The 25,655-nt window shown below is 26.7% G+C and overlaps 1 protein-coding gene across 14 annotated transcripts in view; it reads left to right on the top strand.

The window, feature by feature from the left end:
* Positions 1-25,234, top strand: part of LOC107446425 (uncharacterized) — a 55,929-nt gene extending 30,695 nt beyond the window's left edge. For 8 of the 14 annotated variants that reach the window (XM_016061058.4, XM_016061063.5, XM_016061062.4 and 5 more), the window contains exons 10-15: positions 7,668-7,919; positions 10,881-10,965; positions 15,104-15,299; positions 18,342-18,402; positions 19,475-19,540; positions 22,524-25,234. In XM_016061058.4, coding sequence (XP_015916544.1) covers positions 7,668-7,919; positions 10,881-10,965; positions 15,104-15,299; positions 18,342-18,402; positions 19,475-19,540; positions 22,524-22,655 — 792 coding nt within the window. In that variant the 3' untranslated portion in view covers positions 22,656-25,234. The remainder of the gene's footprint in view (positions 1-7,667; positions 7,920-10,880; positions 10,966-15,103; positions 15,300-18,341; positions 18,403-19,474; positions 19,541-22,523) is intronic. The other 6 variants (XM_071187792.2, XM_071187789.2, XM_071187791.2 and 3 more) reach the window with 1 other exon arrangement.
* The last annotated feature ends 421 nt before the right edge of the window (positions 25,235-25,655 follow it).

Here is a 25,655-nt window from a genome sequence, read left to right as displayed (position 1 = left end):
AGCATATGTTATTTTTATACTTTATTACAAAATTAGCATGACTTAATTTCTAATAACCTTTACAGGCTAGATTTACTTTATTTTCCTGTAGCTAATTTGAACTTTCAAAAAGTGTTTCCAATAAATGTGATATAAACAAAAATTGAAATTTTATGGCAACAAAATTCTTAACATTTTATTAGCAATTTCTAAATTTAATGTCAATATAGTTTATAATTATTACTCCAAAACATTTTTAATTTTCAATTCTAAAATTTGTGAACATGTTGTGGATTTAATCACCTCTGTTCTTTTATTTTTCCCTGTTTTAAGTTTTTTCATGGATGTGAGATTTTGTTCTATTAGTCCTTCTGGCATATGAAATCTTACTTATATAGATTTTAATACTTGAAAAATGAAAAAAAAAACATTCACAGGCAATGGAAATGAACTCTATATCCTTTTTCTGTTGTCTTTCCTGCAAACGAAATATATGTTTTCTGTTCCTGCTGTTCTTACAAAAATAACTGATTTATGAAATTTTCTGATGAAACAGAACCAACCTATGCTTAAAAATAATTTACGTGTTAAACAAAATTCTCTTATCTTATCTGTTAAATTTATTTCACTAGTTTTTACAAAAAGCTTCAAATTCAATACTCATTAAAAATTGGAATTATTTTAAATGTGTTTCGTAGTAAATATTTCAAATGCGTTTATACATACCATTTTCTAAATGCAACATCAGAAGTTAATGGTTAGTATTCAATTTTTTGCTTGTACTTTATTCAATATTTCAATGAAAAAAATCACTGTAATGAAGTAAGATTCAGGCAAGATTCTCTCAACTTTGAAAAAATGTATTAAGGCACGTAAATTATATTGAGGTAAAAAAAAAAAACTGTAAATAATGCTGTTAGAAATTATTATTATTCATTATCATTGTTATTATAATTTTAAAAATTCCTATAATTTTTTATCTGAAAATAAATATTTTATTTACTGATATTTCTTCTTTAAATATTTTATTTACTTATTTAAATAATATTTTGTCTTTCATTTACTTTTGTTCAATAATTTTTTTTTTACCTTTATTTATTATATATTTGAATCATAAAATTTGTGGGAATTTCTAATTGATTTATTTATGCATTGAAGACTTTTTAATGATTCTGCAGAATATTGAAAGATCGCTTTTTTTAAAAAATGAACTCTAACTATTTTTATGTTAGTATGTTGTATGTATCCAAGAGTGTAGGGTATTCTTTGTGCTACATAAACTAAAGTGAAAAACAATGCGAATAAAGCTCATTTTAATTATATAATCTTGCCTATTTTTGTACTTTATTTGTGCTTTACTCATGTTGTTTTTTGCTGCAGTGTATATATGCATGCTTTTATTTATTTTAAATTGAGATTTTAGAACAACTTGTGCAAATTAAATTAAAAGGTGAAAGAAAATCAGATTTTTTAAACAGTTAGAAAAAGCAATACTTTTCTAGGATTACATAGGTTCTTATTCTAATAATGTATGTTTCACATAACTATTTTCTTATTTATTTGAAAGTAAGGTTTTAAGCAATTTGTAAATTTAAAAAAATTTTTTTTATGAAAATGATATTTCTTTGAAAAATATATTTAGTAAACCTTGGCTGATATTATGTAGGCTCTGTTGATTCTTTAATTGAAAACTTTTAAATGTATCTAGGTTTTAAATTTTTGAAGTGGTTTGACATGAAGGATATGTAATGCCCAGATCAATTTATAGTGATGTTTCTTGTGGTAAAAGTTGAATGTTGATAATTGATCTAAACCTTAAAATGGTTGAAATTATTGGATACATATGACTGACAAATGATTGAGTTTGCTTAACATACAGTAACACCAACATACAGTACACCAACTTTCTTGACAATAGACCAAAAACTTAGATTTGTGAAAATTTTTCCGAATGTATTCATATACAGGGATGTGATTTTTCCGCGGATTCGCGGATTTCTGCATTTTTTCAGATTTTTCCCGCTAATTTCCGCTGAAATTTTTTTTTGCACAAGGTAAAATATTTTATGAGGAATTAAATTTTCTGCGAAGCGAAAGTATTGAAGTCCTCATTCCTCCTTCAAACATTGATTTTTGTATTTACCTGATTTAAAAGTTGAACGTTGCGATTCTTAATCAGGCGATTTAAATGTCATACATTGCGATTCTTATTTACGAGATTTAAAAATCCAATATCGCTATTTGTAATTATGCACTTTTAAAACCCTATGTAGCGATTCGTATTCTCGCGAGCTTAAAATCCAATGTCGTGATTCGTTTTTGCGGTTGTAATATCAAACATCGATTTTCCTATTTATACTTGCTTTAAAAATTAGACAGTGGGATTCGTATTCGCGCTATTTAAAAACTACGCATCGTGATTCGTATTTACGTGATCTAAAAATTACACATCATGATTTGTATTATCGCATTTTTTAAATTCGATATAGAGTTTCATATTCACATGATTTAAAAGCCTCATTTCGGGATTCATATTCTCTTAATTTAAAATCATGCATGTGATTCATATTTATATATTCATGCAATTTTAAAATTAATCATCGAGATTTATAATCACATGGTTTACAAGTTTAAAAATTGCACTTTTTTGTCAAACTTATATATATATATATATATATATATATATATATTCTTGAATTTCCTCTTTTTTACTTTCCAACTACTCTCATCCCTGCATATATGCTTTGGAAACAATTTTTATCAGCCTGTAACAGCAACAAATATAATTCATTTAAAGCTGTGGGTAGAGATATGAAAGACAGCATCAAATAAGATAAAGAAGAAATTCAAGGTCAAAAATGTAAAAGTATAATATTTTTGCTGTGGTCTTACTGTGTTAATTGTTTTTAATTTGTTAACTTTACAACATTAGCTTAGTTTTAAAAAAATCAAAATTAACAGTGACTACAATAGTATACAACATATTGGATAATAAAGTCAAATAAAGTTTATCAAAAAAGCATTTTCTGCCATATCGAATTAGTGCAGAAATTATTTGTAATTTATTTACTGTGATGTAGGGGGGGGGCGGAATGTACCAGAATGTCGCTCCAGTTCTTTTTAATGCTCAGGATGCTGTTTCAGAACTATAATTCAAGTATTGCCGGTTTTTTATATTGTGAACCTTTATTTTCCTCCCAAGAAAGGCTAGTTCGGCTAAAGAGCTAACTAGTATGTGATTTTTCTTTCCTTAAATAGTTCAAATGTCTTACAATGCCTTTTAAAGAAAATAAATTATCTTTGGGAAATCTTGAAAGACCACCAAAATCAAGCTTGACAGGACTAAAGCATTCCTTATATTTTGAGCTATTTATGTTATGAGAGTGAGCATAACCAGGGGTAACAACAAAAAATTTTTTGTTTAAAGCTGGGGCTACTTTTCTACTCGCCCCTTCTTATGTTAAAAAAATTTGAAGGTCCCTCATTGAAAAGTTTCAAAAGGGAGTAAATTGCTTTGTTGAATGTGAAGAGGACATCACTCTGTCAAACTTCTCCAAGAAAAAAAATCACAAATAGGTAGTACAGGAAGTTGTTCAGAATTGCTTTTATTTAGAATAATTTTAATTGTCTTAGGCTTCTTACTTTGGTGAGTTAATATTATACAGTTTTGTACTTAATTACAGTAATAGCATTTCAAAATTTAATTGTTATAACTTATCCTTTTGAAATATAAACATTTTCATATGCTGAAATATAGTACAAAATACTCGTAGATGAGTTAAAAATTAAAGCTAAATGCTGATAATTAAACTAATTTCTTTGTATATTGTGTCACGTCACAATGCATACATCAAGAATGCAAGATAATGATTTCAGTGTGCCCAGCGTTTTTGAAAAGTGCTTAAAGGTGCTTATTTTTAGTTTTTTTCTTCAAAAGCCCGATTAAAATGTGTGGCGGCAATGCTCACTATATTTTCATTTTAAAGTATTGATTTTATATTTTCGTCAAAAGTATTGAACCAAATTACGGATTTTAATAATAATTTTAAAGGGTGCTATTCACTAACACTAGAAAGACTGAAATACCTATATTGCCCAAAAGCAGACAAAATGCCTGCATTGGGAAATAATAATAAATGTATAAAGAAATTTGTTTAAAATTAATTTTTAATATTTTTGATGTTATTTTCAGTTATATAGCAAGTTATTAGTAAATATTAACGATAAAAAACATTATATGTTGTACAAAAAGTCATAAAGTTCTAAGGAATTGTGTCATCATTGTGTTTCTAATTGAAATTAAAAAGCAGTCGAAATGACTTCCTTGGGCAATCTAGTACTAAATCACATTTGTGATATGAATTTATTGGTTTTTTTTGTTTGCTTTATTGTCTTAACATAATTATCAGTTCAATATGATCAAAAATATTAGTCTTATAAATGCCTTCGTTTAGTTTACAGTTGTAAAGAATTTTTTATTTAAATCTTAAATGATACACCCAATAACTTTTTTTTAAAAATTAAACGTAAGAAATTGTAATTTTAAAGTTAATTTTTTTTATGTAATTCATAAAGTATTATTCATTTAAAGAATAGAATGAGTGAATCCACGTTGAATGCTTTTGAAATCATGCATAATTTTTTTATGATTAAGTTTTATAAATATTTTGCAATATGTTAATTTTATGCAGAGTTGAATTACAATTTGTTGGAGCTTGGGGCTGATGTATAACTTGGGATACTACCTTTGCTAAATTAGCCGAAACTTACTGATATTACAAAATTTGCAACTGAAGAGCTTTTTGAAATATTTGTTTATTTATGGACAAAAAAATTAGCGCACCAATAAGGAGTCGTCAAAATGAAATGAAATTTTACATATGTAAGGATTACTTTGTTATAAGTAAATGATTAGAAAATCAAAGATTATTGTTTTTCTTTGATTTTCTAATAATTTACTTATATCAAAGTAGTCATTACGTATGTAAAATTTCGTTTCATTTTGACGACTCCTTCTTGGTGCTCTAATTTTTTTGTCCATGAGTGTATTGACTGTTTTTACAAAAATAATTGCATTAAGCATTAAAATATGATTTAATGTCTATGTCAACTCAACAAACACATCCTCTATGAAATTATAAATGTTAAATAGTAGTAAGAAATTTTAAATGAAATGCAAATTTTAAAATTGGTAGAAACCAATTAGAATGTTTTGTTTTTACTAAATTTATTATATTTTTCACACCAAACACTCATATTAAATTTTGAGTGTTTTTAGATGGTTACAGAAAATTTGTCAGAAACACCAAGCACTTGTGGCATAAAGTAATTAATAGATAAAATTAGAAAGAGGAATAGAAAAAAAAGCATAACTAAATATTATCTTTTATGTGTATTTATTTCAAATTTTTCACCCAAAAAATGCAAGTTTTAAAGATGCTTTAAAAAAAATTTTACAACATTTCCCTTGAAAATATGAATAATTTTTTAGAAAATTACAAAAAACTATTTTACCTTCTTAAACTTTAGAGGTCCCTTCAGTGACCTTAAAACATTTGGGGTACAGGAGCTGCAGCACCTGTATCTTCCTCTTAATCTATCCCTGATTTTCTGTATATATATAAAGAACTTTTTGTAATAAAAGAAAGAAAAAAAATTGTGAGTGTGTGATTTTAAAGTACTTAAAAATATTTTTTTAATTCTTAAAGGGTACTTAATTTTTTTTTCTTTTGAAAAATTTGGTTACACACTCTAGATTTCGTTAATTTTATTTTTTTTTTAATCTTATTTGATTATTTAACTTTTCTTTACTGTTAACTAAAAATAAATACTCAAAGTTAGCTTCTTTAATAATATCATAATTAAAAACTGATACTTTCAATTGGCTATGATGAAATACTCGGTGTCAACATTACTGAAAATTATCATTGATCAAAATAAAATACGTTTTTCAAAATAAAACGTGTAACAAATAATATTTGTTAATTGTTTTATAATGAATGAATTTCAAAATAAAAAGTTGTGATTTTTATAACTTGAAGCACTCAAATGTGCTAAATAATAAATATTAATTAAGTTATGAAATCTGATACAAAAACATAACTTTTACAAAAATTTTCAGTGCTAGTTTAGATGTGAGAACATTAATATTTTTTGCGTTGCTCATATTATTATTTACTTATATATTGTAGGATAACTCTTATACTAATTATGCAAATATAAATGTTTTTGCACAAACACACATGCTTATAAAACTCATTGTTTACTTATACCTAATTTCATTTAAAAAGTACTTTTAATAACTATTTATTATTTTTCAAATTTAATTTAATATTGATTTTATTTATTTATTATTCTGAATCACGGGATACAATTTCTTTTCACTTCATCTTATTTGCAATTTTGATGCATTTTTACGTAAAATGGATCATTTGTCTGTAATAAATTGCATTGGTCTATTTAAAAAATGTGATTTTGGTTTCTTCTTCAATAAAATGTGATTTTTTTTAAAAGTGTTACACTATCATTCTTAATGAAATTTTTATTTTATTGTGAGTAAGAGTTTTCCACCAAGTATTAAAATGAATTGGATATTAATTTTTAAAATTGTTCAATTAGTAGCTCGTAAATATCATAGTAGCTTGTAGATATCACAATAGCTTGTAGATAACTTGTACATGTCTCAACTTTTTAATTAATAATCTACTAAAGTAATCTTGGTTTATGTACATCATCTTATTGTCTTAAAAGACTAAAACTAGAAAATAGATATAAATCTAAAAATATTTTGAAGTGAATAAAAAAAAAATTATCTATACATGGTTTGCTGTAATAGCTGCCCTTAATATAAATTTTTAGAATCCTTGTGAAAAATGAAATCAAAGTTATATTATTACATAAGTTAAAAAAAGTTATTCAAATCAAATGAATCACTAATGAGAAAGGCTGAATTGAAAACCTATAAATAAATGTACTTTGATGGATGAAACTTCAAGTTGGTTTTATTATCTCATTTACTCTTTTCCCAATTTTCACCAACAATTAAGCAGGTTTTTATAATATTAACTCACCTTACTCAATAGTGACTTGTTAAATCTTAAATGCAAGGTTACATTGGATTTTTGTTTTTTCCTTGTTTAAGTATGGATCCATGTGTTCCAACGAAGTAATAATATTAGGATCTTGACTTTATTTTTGAAAAGTCTGCTAAAGATACGTACTATAAAAATATGTACTATAATCATTTGCATAGTTTATAAAATTTTATCTTCTTTCAGTGCTTTATTATTTGAAAAATACTGTATTTCAGCAATGGTATAACTTAAGTTTTTCTTTCAACCCTCCTCCTTTATGAAAAGTTTAGCTCTACAACCCTGCTTATTTAACTTAATATTCACTTAGTATTTATTATAATTGTATTTTGGGATAAACTTCTTATGAAATAAAGAAAATTTATGTTTATATGTTCCTTTACTTTTTTATTTTTATCTTAATAAAGACAACTGTTTAAAAATGTAATCTTGTGGAGTAAGCAACAAAAAGCTAGCTATGGTGTTTTCACTTGATTGCGTTAAAGCAGTTTGTTTTTTATTTTGTAATTAAAATAACCATCCACAAGTTAATTGCAGTTACTTTGTGAATGTACTCAAAATATTTTACAGTATTATATTGTATTATTAACATTTCAGTTGCGCTTTTTGAGGCAAGTTCAAGAGACATCTTGTCCTCCTTTATCATGTGATTTACAGACTGAAAAAAAATCATCACCATCTCACACTGTTGACAACCAGTCACCCACTCTTCATTTATCTAACACAGCCATTGAAGAGGTTATTTTAAGTGAAAATCAAATTGATGACCAACCACCTGAGAAAACCACATGTGAAAATTTGGAGGAAAAATCAGAGCCACTAGAAAATATTTCAGATTCTATAGAAAAGGTATAAACAGCCTAATTAAGCATTTTACTGTAATAATGTTATTTCAACTGCAGAATTTTTAGAATGTTTTTTTTAATACTTTTAGTTGCTTTAACTGTTTTTGATTTTAATCATCAAAAATACATTGAGCTACACTGCCATTTTTAAAATCTTATATTGTTTGTAATACTATATATTCCAAAATAATTTGTGGAAACCTAGATTTTTTTCAATAGAAGGAAGTTCTTAATATGTTTTGTTCCTACTGTAAGCTTTATAAGCTGTTTTATCCTTGTGATTGTCACTATTTAATTGTGTTATAAATTACTAAGAACTAAGGGATCCACTCTTGAAATTTATAAAAAAGATGATTTCTTCTTGAGTAGACATGATGAGAGTTGAGTTTTTCAATTGGCTGATGTTATTTGTTAATGAGCTAACATTAGCACCCCATATGCAAGATTGATTTTCTTGCACCATGCAATAACCATATATCCCTTTCTTATGATTCAGATTCTAATCCTCTCTCATGGGTTTAAAATAAGTTAGTTTTATAGGTATATGCACGGTTTGTAGTTGTCCTTATATTCCTTATTTTCCTGATACAAAATAGTATGTCTTTATTTGTCTTGATTTTTAGTGTTTTGTCCTGTTATTCCAGTTACTTTTTGTTTGTTCAGAAGATATCATTTTGACGGACATACGATTTTAAAAGAATAATTTGGATTTTTTTTAAGAATTTCTTTCACTAAAAAAGAAATAAGAAAAACAAAACCTATTAATGTCAAAACTAGTGTGTTTTTCAAAAATTAAATTCCAAACGTCTTTCAAATGGTGAGTAGTAAGCTTAAAAAAACAGAACCCCTTTTTTATTTTCCCTTTTCTTCAGATGAAAAAATTATTGTTGAATCAGTGTCAGAGCAAAATTTTTTTATACCCACCCCAGCATTTTTTTTTTCAATTTTTATTATTTTATCAGAAGTCAGCAACAGTCACTTGACTCCAAAGTTGTGGACAGCGGGTGTCCCACGCATAGGCTACTGAAGAAGAGAAAGTTTTTTTTTAAAGAAATAAAAACAGTCCAATATAATTTTTTTTCCATTAAACAATCTAACTATGCATTTGCTGATCTCCAAAATATGCCTTATATTGAAGTTGAATACTATGAGTATCCTGTTGTGATTTCTATTCTGGAAAATATTTATTGTATTGTAAGTTTATTGTCCGTTACAAATTAACTTTTATTTTGTACCTAAAATGGCCCATGATTATTGAAGTTGTTAGTTGTTTAAGGGTCAAGTTGAAGTTGTTTTTTGCCCTTCAAATTGCAAAATTACAGTGAAACCATTGTTTTTCATTTTTTATCCATTTCATTTATTGGAAAGGTTAATTTCTGGGAGATTATGAATAATCTGGAAGTCTATGAGGTTATAGCCCCAGTAGCCTCCCATTTAATCCAGCCCTGAGTGAGGAGCCATGTATGAAAATAGAGTGATGCAAATAGCAAGGGTGTTACTCTTCAGTCTTGGGGACTGAAATCAGTCTTGGGGACTGAAATCAGTCTTGGGAAAAAATCAGTTGACTAAATTTTATCAATTAATATCTCTTTTTCATTAGAAAAAAAAGTGTACTTTTTTCCTTAAAAATTTTGTAAATATTTTTTGTTCAAAATAAAATAATATATTTTAATGAGAACATTGTTATTTTGAATAATTGTTGTGAAATGATCAGGTAATGATGTCGCACCAAAATGAAAAAAATGGAATTGAAGATAAAATAAAAGTTATGTAAAAATGAGGATCTGTAAACAGTGCTTCAATACCTGCTTTCTTTCATAAAATTTGTACAATGTGTTGAAATTTGCTTTAGTTTTCATTTTACCTCAATGTTTTAACCCACTGACGGTTCTGCACGTAAAAAGTCGCATTTTAACCTGCAGTCTTCTCTGCATAGCAAAACCGGTTTTCCCATGTTAATTGACAGGGGAACTGTGTGTAGGGGAGAAACATTCTCCCAATTTTGCCCATTTCCTTAACCGCCAGTGGGTTAAAATGCTGTTAAAATAAAGTTTTCTTAAATAAAAAAAAATAGAGAGAAAAACAAAAAATAATAATGAAGCAAGAAATTAGTAGAGTTCAAAGAAAAAATAAGTAAATTAGTGGTTTCAATGGTTTGTGTAAAAAGACGTATAGAACTGTTATTTTTATCTTAGTTGCTGTAAAAGAAATAATAAAACAAAATTTTTTTTTTAAAAGAATAATGAAATCCTTGATTTAATATATATGTGCCATTATCATAGAAAGGTACATTTTTGAGTCATTACGCTATAAATTGCTGAAAACTCTGGTAAGCAATGTAAAATCATGTTAATTGGTCAAATTAGTTCAGTCTTGATATTTTTTAGAGTGGCACCCATGAAATAGTTACAAAGGAATTATAGATCTGTAAAATCTGTTTGCCCCAAAATGATAAATTTTTTTCTTTCCATTTGGGAACATCCTAGCTTGGGTCCCTAGTGATTACCAATTAGCTGACTTGGCTAGTCTAGGCCTGCATTATAATATGACACATTATTTTACCAGGTTGAATGGCATACTTGGAAAATAAGTGTCCACTTGAAAGTGATTAAAAGGTTTCTGACTAAGTCATCCGAATTTGTCACCTAAAGTACAGTGATAGAGAGATTTCTAAGCATAACTGTAAATAATATAGTAAACCTAAGCAATGGTAATTGAAATATTAAAAAACTAAAAAATTTGCTTTTCACTGCTTGCACTGAATGTGTTCTATCTGTAGACTATTTTGATCTAGATTTGTAATCATTTTTAATTTCTTTGATATATTAACATTCTCATCAAGAACTGACTATTTTTCTAATAAATATAATTAATGCTGTATAAATTTATTCAGTGCTGATCATAAAATTGTTAATATATACTTCTTTTCAAAAATTTTGTTTTTGCTTTTTTCATCTTTTTATAGGATGCATCTGTCACAAGTTCATTGGATCCTTCTGTGACCACTTTATCTAATGATACAAAAGCTGAATTGCCAGAAGAAAGTTTTGGTATAAATAATTTCTTTGTAGCAATCAAATGATATAGCAATTGATTTATTTTAATGTTTGATTTTGTAGATGATTTATCAGAAATTGATATCTTTTATGTTATGAAATAAATTTTTTTTTGCTCCCAATCTTTTTATATTTCGAAGAGATATATGTTTAAGCATTTTGCTAACTACACCATTTTTTTAGACAGATGACCATTTTTTTTCAAATTAGTTGAACTGTTGCTTTATTTATTAAGGGACAGAAAAAGCAAACAATTTACATTTTTTTTTTTTGTAGTGGTAGTAAAAAATTAGGGTTATAAATGGATCATTGAGCAATAATAAACAAGAATTGAAAGTTAAAATGTAACCATTATAATTAACAGTCTTTAAATTCTCAATTTTTATAACAGTATTATTTTAAGCTATTTGTTTATTTCTACATTAGGAAACTTTTTCCTACTGCTATATAAGCGATTTTGAAACAAGGTTCATAAACTACTTTTCAGTTGTTTTGTATTCTTCAATGTATATGTACTGTAATGTGTATATTGTATCCTGTTTGAAAATTATACATATTTTATTCATTAGAGCTTTTTTAGATTGGTTATATTGCAGTATTCATTTTAAAAATTAGTTATATTATGTGATGTTTTTAGTTGTATGCATTTGTTGTCTTCCCAAAGAAAACTTTATATCAATATTAACGAGTGTTATGAGTTCTGTCGCTTACCAGCCAATGACAATCACAACTGCGACGAAGACACAATTGTAGTTTTCTATATCACTTTTCTTTTCTTATACATATATAATGTACTCTTGATTTGCAACATCAAAATTGAAGTTTTTGAAAAATGCAAGAGAAGTTATTGTCGATTTATATATGTTATTTGATGTGCTAATTCCAAAAGTGGCCTTCATTTTCCACCATCATATCAGAATTTTTTGTAAAATCGATATTGATGTTTTTACTAAAATCCCATATGGAAAAGAATTCTCTCAACAAATGAACTGTCTAGTGACTGTCGTCTTTATTCATTTTGATCTATGTTAAATTGAATCTTGTGAAGGTAAACTAATTTTTGAGCAACCAGCTATTTTTTTGTAGGTTAAAAAGTAAGAAAAATACTGTTGCCAGATTGTGCAAGTCACCTCTGGTTGAGAGAAAAACAATAAGCTCCTTGCGTTAAAATTTTTTCCATCAGTTTCTGGAAGAAAATCACCAACATATCATTTTAATTTATTTTTATTAAGATAACTTACATAAAATTGATGATTGACCATGAAGAGCAAATATTGTGTTTGTGTACATGAAAGTTTGAAACGAAAAACAAATAAAAATAAAACAAAAGAAAACGTTTCTATATAAGTACATACTTGTTTTCCTCTGAAACTTATTTTTGATTATCTTTTTTTATGCTTAATCTCAGACTAATCTGGAGTTAACATCTAAAAGCAGTCAGAGAGCATGTTCTTTTCCCATTTTCTGATATTTACGCTCCATATCTCTAATATCTTGATGGAACCTTTCACCTTGTTCTTCGCTCATCCACTCATCTTTATTGTAGATGACTTTAAATTTGCTCATCAATCCAGGAACATCAGAACAATAGACCAAGTTTTCCTAATATCGGAACCTTGAACTAATGATGTTCAGCGTCTGAAGAGATAACTGGCAATTCAGCTGGAGGCACAGGCACATTAGGTCCATGAGGAACAGGGCGTATGGCTGATGGAATGTTATCAAACTAAAATATTAGCCTTTGATATTTCTGGTTATACCCACGGACATGGTGGGAACAAAAATAAAAATCATCAAAGTGGATTTTAGGCTTCCTCCATATCATTGGAATTCCAAATGATAAGGCAGTCTTCTTTCCTTAGAGCCATAAGCGTAGATCATTAAGACACTGCACACAAACTTATGAGTAGCCTACGATTTGTTCTGTTCTCCGAGTTTCATGCCAAAATATGCAAGATAAAGTTGTCTTACATAGTCTGTAGTCTGTCCTCATGCGATATTTAACTACACTGTGTTTGCCACATATGTAACCAAAGTCATCTGAGAAATTTTCACTTCTCAGCCATGTTTCACAAAATGCACAGAGAAAAGCAGACGTTAAAAATGCTTTTGAAAATGACTCCTGATTATACTTGCTAGTGTTCCTCTAAGGTCAGCATACCAAGATAAGAATTTTTGTGATGCTATTGGTGGAAAGATATTGTGACAGAGAGAGGGATGGTGACTGGAAGATGTCATAGAGGGGTACTTTTGTATATTTAACCAAAGTAGAATGTTAGTCAGGCAAAAAGGGAAGAAATTCAAAATCATTTTTTTTTTATGGTAAATGTTCATAAAAATTCCAGTAAAATTGAATTTTTCAAGAAAATGTGACCTGATGGAAATTTTTCATTATTTTTTTTCATTTCAGCACCAAAAAATACATACAGTTCAGCTATCAGTCCCTTGTATTTTTGTTCTTCGCAGGCTTGTGTTATTGGCAGAACTTTGTGAAAAAACTATTGCTAATCCATTAATTCTGCAGATTAAATAATGCTACATGTTGATATTTTATCATATTAACACAATCCATTATTTAAGTTAACATTGCCTTTCTAAACTTTATTAAACAATTGATTTTAAGGAGTGGATGCACTTAGTTTATTGCAGTATTATTTTCTGTTTGCTTTCTATTTTCATAGTTAAAATGAAATATTTTAAATTAGAAAATTACTTTTTTAGTAAAAATCCATTTCAAAGAATCTAATAGCATAGTTATTTCATATAGACTGGTTTTATTTTAATGGATGGAAAATTGTTTTGAACTAGATTTATATAAATTTTTAATTTTCTATTAATATTTCTGACATTAAATATTGTTTTATTATGTAGTATTTTTAAAAAGAAGTAGATAGTTGACGAAGAGGCAAATTAATTTAAATATTATCTAGGGCTCCAAACTTACAAAAAATTTCTTATTTGTTAACCCCATCAATATGAAATCCATTAAATTGAGTCAATTCTGGAAACTATAAGATTTAGAAATAGATAGCTTACATGTGTCATTATGATTAAATTGTTCATCTTCTAAAAACTGTTTAGGAACTCAAGGAACCTTTAAACTATACTATAATATAAAAAATATTAAGAATATATTAGACTAAAACCATAAAAAAATTAGAACTAATGAGTTTATTTCATATCTCTGTTCATAATAATTTGATAAAATTTTTTTGGTTCTTATTACTTTATAAGTGTAGATTTTTTTAAAGCAATGAATATTTCCTAATGTAAAAGATAACTTTGAAAATTTTTATGATAGTCAATTTGAAATTTTATGATTTCTTTTAAAATTATTTTGATGAGTTGTATTCATATAGCTCTTAAAGTAGTTAAATTTTACAAAAAAAAATTTATTCATAACTAATTTTGAATAGTTTTTTATTGTAATTTTACTCTCTGGATATTTGGACTAAAAACTGAGTGTAAATATTTATCTTAAACATTTTAAAAATATTGCTTGGAAATGAAAAATATCCACTTCTGTAAGTTACTTGAGAACTGCTATACAAATAATCTGCAAGATGGATGATCAAGCATTTGTCTGAATATGAAAATTCAAAAATCTTTGAAAGTGAACTTAATCTTTCACGCACTGAATTTCAATATGAAACTTGGACATCACCACACAAATATATATATTTTTTTAGGGACCATAAATTATTTAACATTTTTACAACATATGTAATTTTCTTAATTAGAAAATTACAAATTCAATTTTCTAAAAATATTGTAGAAAAAAATAGTTTTTTGTTTCACCTCTTATATTTATGAAATTAATGATGATCCTTTCTCAAAATGTCCATTCAAACATTCATTTAAAATATATCGATTTCAACATAATCAAATTTGAAAGGTTATCAACACTGGATACTAGATAACTTAAATCAGTGTCAAACTTTCATTTGACTATGAATTAAAGACATGTATATTTCTTTTACTTGTTTTGAATTAACTTAAGAGAAATATATGTTTTCTTAAAAATAACCCCATTCATTTAAAGTTTTGGAACATATTAAATGGCAAATGTTAATAAGGCAAATGTTTTTTTATTGTTCATCTTTTGAGGTTAATTTCTATTTTAAATTTACAGTTTCTGAGACTTCAGATTCTAATCAAGCTGAGAATGAAGATGATTTGAATTGCTTGATTCTAAAAGAAAGAATACTTGCATTAAAATCAGATGAATTGATATTAATTAGAGAGGAGTTACGTAAAAAAATACATTCTGAGAAAATGGACATGTCACGTCTCAAGATGGAAATTCAAGAGTATGAAAAGTTTTATAAGTATGCAAGAATTAGTTTTATTTCCTTTTTTTTTTTCTCAAAGTTTCCTCGTTGGCAGTTTCAAATAAATATTATATGCACTTTTATTTTTATGTTCATAACATAATTTTCTATTAGCTTCAGAACATTACCTGGTTTTTGCTACTTCAAATCATATTTCCCATATATTTTGCTATAGTTATTTTTTCCTTATTCCTAAACTGATCACTATTGATGTAAATTTTAAAAACGAATCATAATAATTAACCCGCTGTGTTATTGTTGAGGGAATAATTAATTTTATTTATTGATTACTATACTAGACTTAACTTCAGATTACTAATGTGTTGACTTATTTAGTAATAATACCAAGATAAAAAAAACTAAACCTGTATAATCTGCGAGTATAGATTCTAGTAAATATTTCCTCAAGTAGTTTGTTTAAAAGTTTTCTCCAACTTTGAGTAATTAACATTATAAATTCTGTATTTTCAGATTTTCTGTGTTTTTTGATCATATAAATATAAAGGCATGAAAAGATTTTTGCCATATTGATATTAAGATTATTTCCATGTAATATTTCAAATTTTACTAAAATGTTGATAAAATTCAAAATATTCTTATGGCTAATTTTAATCCATAATACTAAGTTACCTGTGCACATATTAATGTATCTAATACTTTTCTATGACCATATTCATTTTTGCTTCCTTTTTTATATGTATGTTCGATATTTTTTCTGAAAGATTTATATCTTTTCAGGAAGTAAAGTTTTCTATTCTTGTTTATATTCGTGAGATTTTATTTTGTATTTTGACAAATTTTCAACATGAAAGCACAATTGTTAGTTTCAAATTCAATTCAAAGATACTTTTAATAAGTTTGCTCTTAAGTATTCATTTAAAATAACATATCTCTAAGTTAGCAAGAATTCTCATATTTACAGACAGATTTTTTATGTAGTCACATTTTTAAATTTTATCTTTTATTTTAGACATAATCTTTCTAAGACATAGAAATTAAACTTGAAATATTATTCTAGATAGATTTTTGTTTTTGTTTTTTTGTGAAGAAAATTCTTTTTTTTTTTTTTTTTTTTTTTTTTTTGAATCTAACAACACTGATTTTGTTATATTTCAGATTGAAAACTGAAGAAAAACTTTTTTAGTTACCTTCCTTAAAACTTTGTGTTTGAAACTTTTCCCCATTCTTTAATCTTTGTTGTAAAATTTTATTAATATTAATTTTAATTTTGTTGCTGTTTGATTACAAGTAAAATTGATCTGCAGTCTGAGAAAGTGCAGACATTTTGTATACTATTTGAATTCAAACAATAATTTGTGGCTGCATTATAAATTTAGAAATGGGATAAATATAATAAGATAATATAATAAATAAATATAATAATACATATCCAATATTCTACCTAGCGCTTTAAATTTTTATTGAAACATATTTTGACTCAAACAATTCGAATAATTTGACTTCAATATCCTCAGTTAGTTTTAAAATTACTTTTAAGTAAATAATAATTTAGGATCATATTTGGTTGTTTAAATTTTTTTTTCACTTCTTTCTCCATTCTTGAACAATTAAAAGTAACAGATATTTACATTTATGGTAATTTCAGTAGGAAAACTCATGCTTTGGGTTTTGCAGTTTATTTTAGCATCTGAGATTTAAAAAGATAGTGACCATTCAACACTATTTTGCAGGTTTTTAGTATAACAATTCTATGAAGATTAACTGAAGCTCAATTAATAGTTTGTGCTCTCTGAGTTCCTCAGATGTAATTTTTTGTTAATTGAGCAGCTTATAGTAACTGAGGCACTGAATATATGAAAATGGTAGATATGAATGGCTAACTGCATTATCTACTTAACTCTATAGTAGTTCTAGCTAACCCATGTTTATCAATAATATATTTGTGAAGATAAAACTGTAATTACAGAAAGATATTTGAATGCAGTCTTGACCATAAAAGATGCTTTAAAAGAATACTTTAATTCTCCTCAACCTGTGTTAGTGACTAATGAATTGTTTTAATATGAATTACAATCTCATCAGGAATATGTAGCCTACATGGAAGAAAGAAAAGAAGATATTGGAAGAGAAAAAGATAGCTGGCAGAAAAAAGGAGAGAGACCTGAGAGAGTAGTTGCAAAGAATAACGAAATCTAAAAAAGCACTATAGAGGTGGAGGGTATTGAATTAAAGGAAAAGAAACATATACACAATAAAATTAAGGAAGCAGCTGAAAATATGCTTGAAATATCTACTAATCAACTTGGAAAAACTTAAGAAAAAATTTTTTTTTAAAAAGAGTGAAGCTAACTCATGTTATGCGGTGCTAATGGGTGTGAATATGAAGTTCAATGAAAAGGCAAAGGAAAAGTCAATAAAAGAGAAAGAGAGTCTTGAAATGAAAAAACCATTACTTAAAATGAAAAAAACAACAGTCATTACACAATTTTTTTCTAAAAAACCAAAGACAGAATAATAAAAATACCTTATACCTTGTATTACCTTATTTCGTAATTATATCCAATTTTTGTTTTTTATAGCCATTTATTTTTTATTTAGTAAAACCAATTGTTATTGTAAGAAAAGACAAATAATGTGAAATTTGTCACAAAAAATATTAATATTATAGTCATGTCCCATCTAGGACCTTGTCTGGTGTAAACCGGCTTATTTCGATTAGAGATTTCTGACAAACAAATTTGTTTTTATTTTCCTTCTTCATAAAGTTTTAGCTGTATAATCTGCTAACGTTTTAATTATAGGAAAAACATGAATTATTAAAATTATTGGTTATTACATAAACTTCAGTTTATATTTGTACTAGTTCATTGTTGTGATGTGATTACAATTATTATTACCTATTTTTACTTTAATTGGAAAAGTATCACCTTTTAGTCACCATTTCTGAGAAATTAATCATCTTTCTCATATTTTTTAAAGTTTTCATTTGCTTCCCACTCATTTATGAAAATTTGCTACATTTATATTCATATTTTATTTGATTTTGATTGTTTGTTTGAAAAGAAATATTGTTGTTAGGTTCAAGAAATACTCATTTGACTCAGCAGAAAATAGTTCTTTGGATGACAGCAGTTCTTCTGTATCCTTTCAACTTAATTAAAATTTCATTGAAATGTTACACTGACAGGTAAATTCTTAGGTTGGTGAATTTCAGTACAGTTATTAGGAAATTGTAAGAGTTATGTTCTGAACATACACCAATTGTAAGTACATTTTAAACGTAAACCACTACTCAGTATAACTGTTTTAATTTACCTATCTTTGTTGGTGAGTTGACTCATATAGGTAAATAAAAAATCACAGTAATTAAAAATGTTTTGTGTTCATATATGTTCATCTTGATTTTTATAAATTTTTATTGTATTTAATTTTTTTTAATAATCTTTATTAGCCTTAAAAAAAGTAATGGAACATTTTTACTATTTTTCTACAACTAAATAATGTTTGCTGGAATGATTAAACTGCTTGATGATAAAGTAGGAATTATAAAAATTTTAAATAGAGAGGTCACAGAACCAGGAATATTATTAATATGGAAAAATAATGGATAAATCAGGGAATTTTATTCAAGTGCCATAAGAGGGAAGGAGAAGGCTTCTTTAAACTTGTTTTTTTAAAGCTCTTTCACCAAGGAACATAAAAAGCCATAGTTAAGGTGCCTTACACTGAAAGCAAAGCTATAATTTTTAACTATATATGCCATCTTGCCATGAGGAATTATCTGGACTACACAATGGACAAATAGTTTAAAAGTTATTAAACTTTTTTTTAAAAAAAATTGCCATTTTGGCAACATTTTCCGACCTAAATTAAAAATATCGAAATCAATACCTACTTCTCATTCTTGCAATTTTTTTTATCCTGGCTAAAGATAGGCAAAACTTGACCTAACAGTCATGAGTAACTGTTGCAAATTCATAGCAGTTATGAAAATAGCATATTATTATGCATTTTCTGTCTCATTATTCATGCCACGACAGAGCTTTAAAAAAATAGGCTTAGAAGTTGAATCACCTATATATATATATATATATATATATATATATATATATATATATATATATATATATATATGTGTGTGTGTGTGTGTGTATACACACACACATTGCTTTTTAATGTTTGCAATTTGTTAGAATCTTAACTTTATAAAGTGTGATACTGAAGAAGATTTGCCTGAAATACTTAAAGATCTAATGATGGATAACAAAGAAATGAAGGTAAAAAGTAATCTAATTTTATTCTTGACTTTCATGAGAAAAATTAATATGCAGTGTCCATGGTCAGTCTTAAAAGTAAATGTGTACCTGCAATGTGAAAGGAGCATTTCAAGTCTATAATTTCACAGGAAAAAAAATTATATTTCAGAATTACTATGAATATTGTGATAAAAACTTTCAAAACCTGTATTATTTATTATAATATAACATATGACTATAATATGTAAGTTTAATCCTTTTTTTATAAAGGTAATAATTCTGAAAATGTAACATTTTTGTTGTTTTATACAGGGTTCCCAGGATTATTGGGCCAGAATTTAAGGGGAGGCAGGGGACATTATAAGGATTCAGAATCACGTAGCAACCCATGGTCGTTAAGGGCGCGGGAAAATAGTATAGCTGGTAGAAGAAACCAAGAGACACGAGACAGAGATTATCTGAAATATTTATTGGTCAAAGATATTATGTGTGCTGTGGTTGATGATAAAGTTGCCTATGCATGGCTAAGATATGCTAATTACTGAGACTTGTACCATGGAATGTTTTTAGAATAATTGCAATATTATGGATAAATTAAATAATCTATAATGTAACTATTTAAATTGATATTTATTTAAACCTAATAAAATTATAATATTTGTAGCACAAAAAGAATAGCTGAAGAAATTTGATATGTATACATACTTTTGTTTCATATGTATCCAGTTGATAAAGTTACAGTGATAGAAGTTTCAACTTCAACTTACTATATGTTCATGATATATTTTTAAACCATATACATCAATTTCATCACTTTTGAACCAAAAATGTCTAAATTCCTCCATACAATTTGAGCATCACGTAAAGTTTTCTCTTTTAGTTATTTTTCAGATAGGCTCGATTAAGTCATAGTTTCTTCATTATAACTCTCAAACACATTATTTGCTACCATTTCAGCAATTTTAATACATATTTAAATCATTCTTTAACATATTTAAATCATTTAACATATTTAAATCATTCTTTTGAGTTTCAATATTCTTACCAATGTTTACAAAATCATCACCACTCATAATACTGTCTTCAGTCATCCAAATCAAATGCGTTAATTTGAAAATGGGAACATTAGAATTTGTGACTTCTATGACATCTGCAAGGCAGCTATGACATCCTTTCTGAAGCTTGCTTTAGTAGAACAGTTTAAAACAACTGAGAGTTTTGCTTTTTCCAGGTGGCAATTATCCACAAAGAAGCTTGTACTACATCTTTTTTTTTCCAGTTTTTTTTGGCCCACTTAAGATTGCAATAAAATGTTTTAGCATCCTCCCATTGCTTCATAGGAAATCTGGGAAAACCTTCTTAAAATTTAGCCTCCCATGATGCATAGAGGAAAAAGCATGAAAATATCTACTTATAATGCACCAGGTCCTATAAATTTGTTGTACTCGTAATTGATCATTTGTCAAGAGTCTAAATGAATGCTTGATTTATATAAACACCTCTATTAGTTTTCTGTTCTCTTTCTTTTTTACCAAACTGTGTTAAGAACTAGGGTCAGATTAAGAGAAAAAAGGAATTTTCAATGGGGAACAGGAATTGATAGTGCATAATGCACCATATCAAGTTGTGAGATCTCATAACCTGTGTCCTGCAGGTGACAAAAGATGTTACTGTCCAAAATATTTCACATGTGCAGTATCATTTTATCTCCATTATTTAAAGCTAAAAGAAAGTTAAATAACAAAATATAGTTAAATCAGAAAATTTGCATGCTTTGAAAAATGGTGGAAATATGCTTTTTTTTAACAAACAATTTTAAAATAGAAATATTGTTTGGAACAAGTGAACAAATTTCAACAATTGGCGTCCAGTTTAAAGGGATTGAAAATAATGTTTTAGGGCATAAATGACTGCCCATGTCTGGTTTCAGGAGTGTCTTCTTTCTTGAGAGGGTACATAATGGTTTATTCTTAAAAGATTCACAGGGAGTTAATAAATGTCTGTATTGATGTAAAGAGAGGTGTGCGTTTTGTATCATGAGGTTTCACTGTAATACATATGACTAAATAAGTTTTCTTTCAAATGTATCTGCTTACCCTCTAAAATTTGAAATTTCTAAGAATTTTTTCCCCAACTGACGTTGAACTGAAGCAAAAATGTTCAAAACAAATAAATTTTAATAAACTTAAAAATATGATCATTTGTATATCTAACCTTTTTATTTATCTATTTAAATTAATTATATGCAGTGTTGAATAAAATCCTTTTCATTTTAATTTGTTAGATAGTTTTTACTGAACTTTTGTTATTACTACTTAAAATATACCCTTTTGCATTATTTGTGCTGTAGTCAGGTAGTAGATATCTACAACAAATCTAATAATTGCATTAAAAACTAGATACAAAACTGTTTTTTTATCTTAGAACTTTAACAGGCTTCTCCTCAAATTTTAAAATAAATACATTTAAAGTAAGAACATATTTTTATTATTATTTTCTATGAAGCCGATAGCTTAACTTGGAATATCTTAAACACATGGATTAAATTAATGTCTGCTATTTTAAAAATAAGTATATATGTTTTTAATGTTAAATTTAAATAAAACTATACTGGTATTGGTATTTTTCTAATTATTGTATGTTAGTATTATTCATCAATATTTGAAAATAAATATTTTTTTATTTGATAAACTTAATAATCTGTACTTAAATTTTTAAAAAGTATAACTTAGGCAACTTTATGTTTACAGTTAAACTGTACAAAGGTCAACTGTGTAAAGATCAACTGTACACCTATGATCTCTCTACAACGCTCTAATGTAGCTGTACAAAATATTCAGTTTAAAAGTTATTTGAGAAAGTCTCTTTTTGTCATTATACAGTTTATGATTGCTTAAATATGAATTTCCTCTTTGTTATTTTTGTCTCTGAAATCATTTTCATTCAAAGTATTTGTATTTTCTTTTTATTAAAATGTTAATTCTTTCTTTTCCTTTTCTTTCAGGAAAAAAATAATGAAATTTTGAAAAAAATCCAGCATGAACGGGAGTTGATACTAAATGCTAAAGTTCAAATGAAATTGTTGATGCAGAGCAGAATCTTTAATAACAGTACCCAAGAAGAGCTTTTAATTTAACTCCTACCCTTTCTTTCTGTTTTATTCATTTCATGTTCACACATATTTGCTATGTATATGTAATACAATGAATTCTCGCTACTACGATATCCAGTACAGCAATAACTCCCTTTATTGCGATAATGTTTCGTGGTCCGGACGAACTTTAATATGAATTAATGTCATGCTCCTCCCAATATTATGATATTCTCTGAAGCAATAAACTCCTGTGAAAAAATTTTTACCCATACTTCAAACTTATTTTCTTGATTTATTATTGGTTTGCAAATAATGTAAAAAGTCTTATCTTATCATCTTTTGCCATTTTTTCCCCATCTTTTCTGACAAGAGAAGACTCACTGCTGACCACCCCAAAAGCTTCCATTCTTAGAATTGCCTCCTTTATCTCTTACGAAGTCACAGATGTAACATTCCTATCTAATTTCATTTCATTCATGTTAAAAGCTGATCATGAGTCACAAATGACCACAAGCATCACATTAACACCTGAAGGAAAAAAATTTTCTGTAGAGGGTGGGTGAGCAGCATTCACAAACAAAAATCTTTTTCGTGCTTTGTACTTTTTTATACTTTGTTGGTTGACTTGACAGTAAAAAAAAAAAATCAATAAACAAACAAAAAGATCAGATTATTTTCAATAAAAACGGTTTTCAGGTATGTTTATGATCAAATTTTCTGAATTTATTTCAATTGTTTTTAATATTTAACCATAATTAACACTGCAAATTAATTTTTTATGTAATATATAAATACATTTATAGTTAGTAAATATGTAACATTAAAATTTAAAAAAAATCTTATTGTGTCCCCAAATCATGTAAGCCCTTGATATAACAATATATCCCTCTACAATAATATATTTATTTAGTCCCCAAAATATTGTTGTGGTGAGGTTTTACTGTATTTATGAATAAGGGTGCCCTTTATTTCTTTACTTTAAATTTTTATAATGTGTACCCTTTTTTTTATACTAGAATATCAAAAAAGAGAATTTATAATTATTCAACTAGTAGATTTTGATTCCTGTAAAGAAATTGGACAGTTCATTTGTCAAATAGCTATTTGGATTGTGATCAATATGCTATTTTTATTATCTTTTATACCAAGTTGATAGGAAGAATTTTATAGTATCCTTTTTCTATTGACTAATGTTCTTTTTCTTTCTTTCAATGGGTCTCCACAGATGAATCAAATTCAATTATTTTTTTAGTACCTAGCATATTACCTAGTTATTACCCAAAATGAAAATTTCTCTTTTTTTTACTCTTAAAAAAACTTAAGAGAAGACTCTTAAAATATCAGTTTTTGGAATTAAATCAACTCAATTGTTCTAACCTTCCATTGAAAATTAGCAAAAATTTTAAGGTTAAATAGCTTTTAAAGTTATGAACTCAAATTAGCTTTTAACTAAAAGGTTGCTTTTTAGCTATGATTAGTATAACTAATGTTGCGATACATTTACCAAAACTAATTAAAGATGTATTTGATTAATCAATAAATAATACAATATAATAGAGATGTAAAAATAGCATAATTGTAAAAAAATTTTAAAATATAATTGGAAATCACTTGAAAAATATCATATAGTAAAACTATTATTTCCTGTAAAATATTCTGTGACTTTTATTTTATTCCATAACTATTAAAATGAACTATTATTTTTTATAAAACTTCTGTTCAAATATTATAATACATTACTTTATAAAACATCATTTCAAATATTTTTATCATAGTAGCATTTTTTAAAACAATAAATGTTCTTTATAAATTAAACCATTTTTCAAAATTCTGATTTGTAGCATTTATAATTTTTAAAAACCTTCAAATAACATTATTAATTTCTTAAATTAAAATGTGTTACTCTTACATGTGCAATTTAAATTTCTCACATTATATAACAAGTTTTACCCAAACATGAAAAGTTTTAAATTTTTGAAATATTATAAACTGCCCAATTTGAAGAAATTTTTTACATATTCCTCAGTATAGGCATAAAATCTTATAATGTACAAAAAATAATCTTTTGGGGTAAGTGATGGTCGATAAGTCTATTCTGTTTGCATGCCTATCAAAAAATTAATTTGTACAAAATCAATTTTTTATATACCTTCATTCTAAGTACAAGGAGCGTTCAATTGCAAAAACCACCGGCAAATGCTTGTTTTCTAGAGATTTTTGGTCTTGTTAAAACCCTAATTACTTTTTGGTTTTAGCATTAAGCAAATTCTGTCTTGAAATTTGCAAACAAATTTAATTCATGCAGTTTGAGGGGACTTCAAAAATGATCCAATTCTGCTTTGTACTGAAAGTAATGTAATTATTTTGTTGGTTCATTTTTCAACATTTGCATGTGCCTACAATAAGATAGTTGTTCGTAATAACAAATTTTCTTTATCTGTGGTTCTTGTTATAACAAGCTTTTATTGTGTATTTACATGTACATGATTTTTCTCTGAGAAAGTTAGTTCTTATGTATGTTTGTTTTGTATTTAATTTCTTTAAATATGTACTATATATTCTAGAAAACAGATTTAAATTTGTATGTGATGATGTGCCTTATCATAAAATATTTTTTGCAATTTGTAGGGATTGCATGTTTTTACTTTTTGACATTTCCTAATGATTTCTCATTAGTTTTTATGTAAATACCTTTATTTATTAGGAGATTTTTTTCCCTTTAAGTTATTAAAGAATCAAAATAAAATTTATAGAAAAATCATTTAAGTTTTGTGCTTTCAATTTTTAGTAAAGCTCTTTAAAATTTCTAGATTTAGCAAACTTCAGTTTTTCATTTTTCACAAATGTTTTTGCTTAAGGCCCTTTCTATGCTGGAGGACAACTCAAATCGAAGAAACTATGGATGGGAGGAAGAGGCGTGGATAAGGGGAGGGAGATAAACTAAGGGACCAGGGATTTCCGGGTTACATTTTTTGGCAAAACTCAATATTTAAAGTGTGCACCAAAAGTTGATTACGCATTTATACTTATTACTTTTTCACT

This window comes from Parasteatoda tepidariorum, chromosome 11 (genome assembly GCF_982258835.1).
Source record: "Parasteatoda tepidariorum strain Cologne lab strain chromosome 11, Ptep-v5.0, whole genome shotgun sequence".
In the NCBI taxonomy this organism is placed as follows: Eukaryota; Metazoa; Arthropoda; class Arachnida; order Araneae; family Theridiidae; genus Parasteatoda; species Parasteatoda tepidariorum.
The sequence above is the reverse complement of the archived record's forward strand: the minus strand, read 5'-3'. Positions and strand labels throughout refer to the sequence as shown.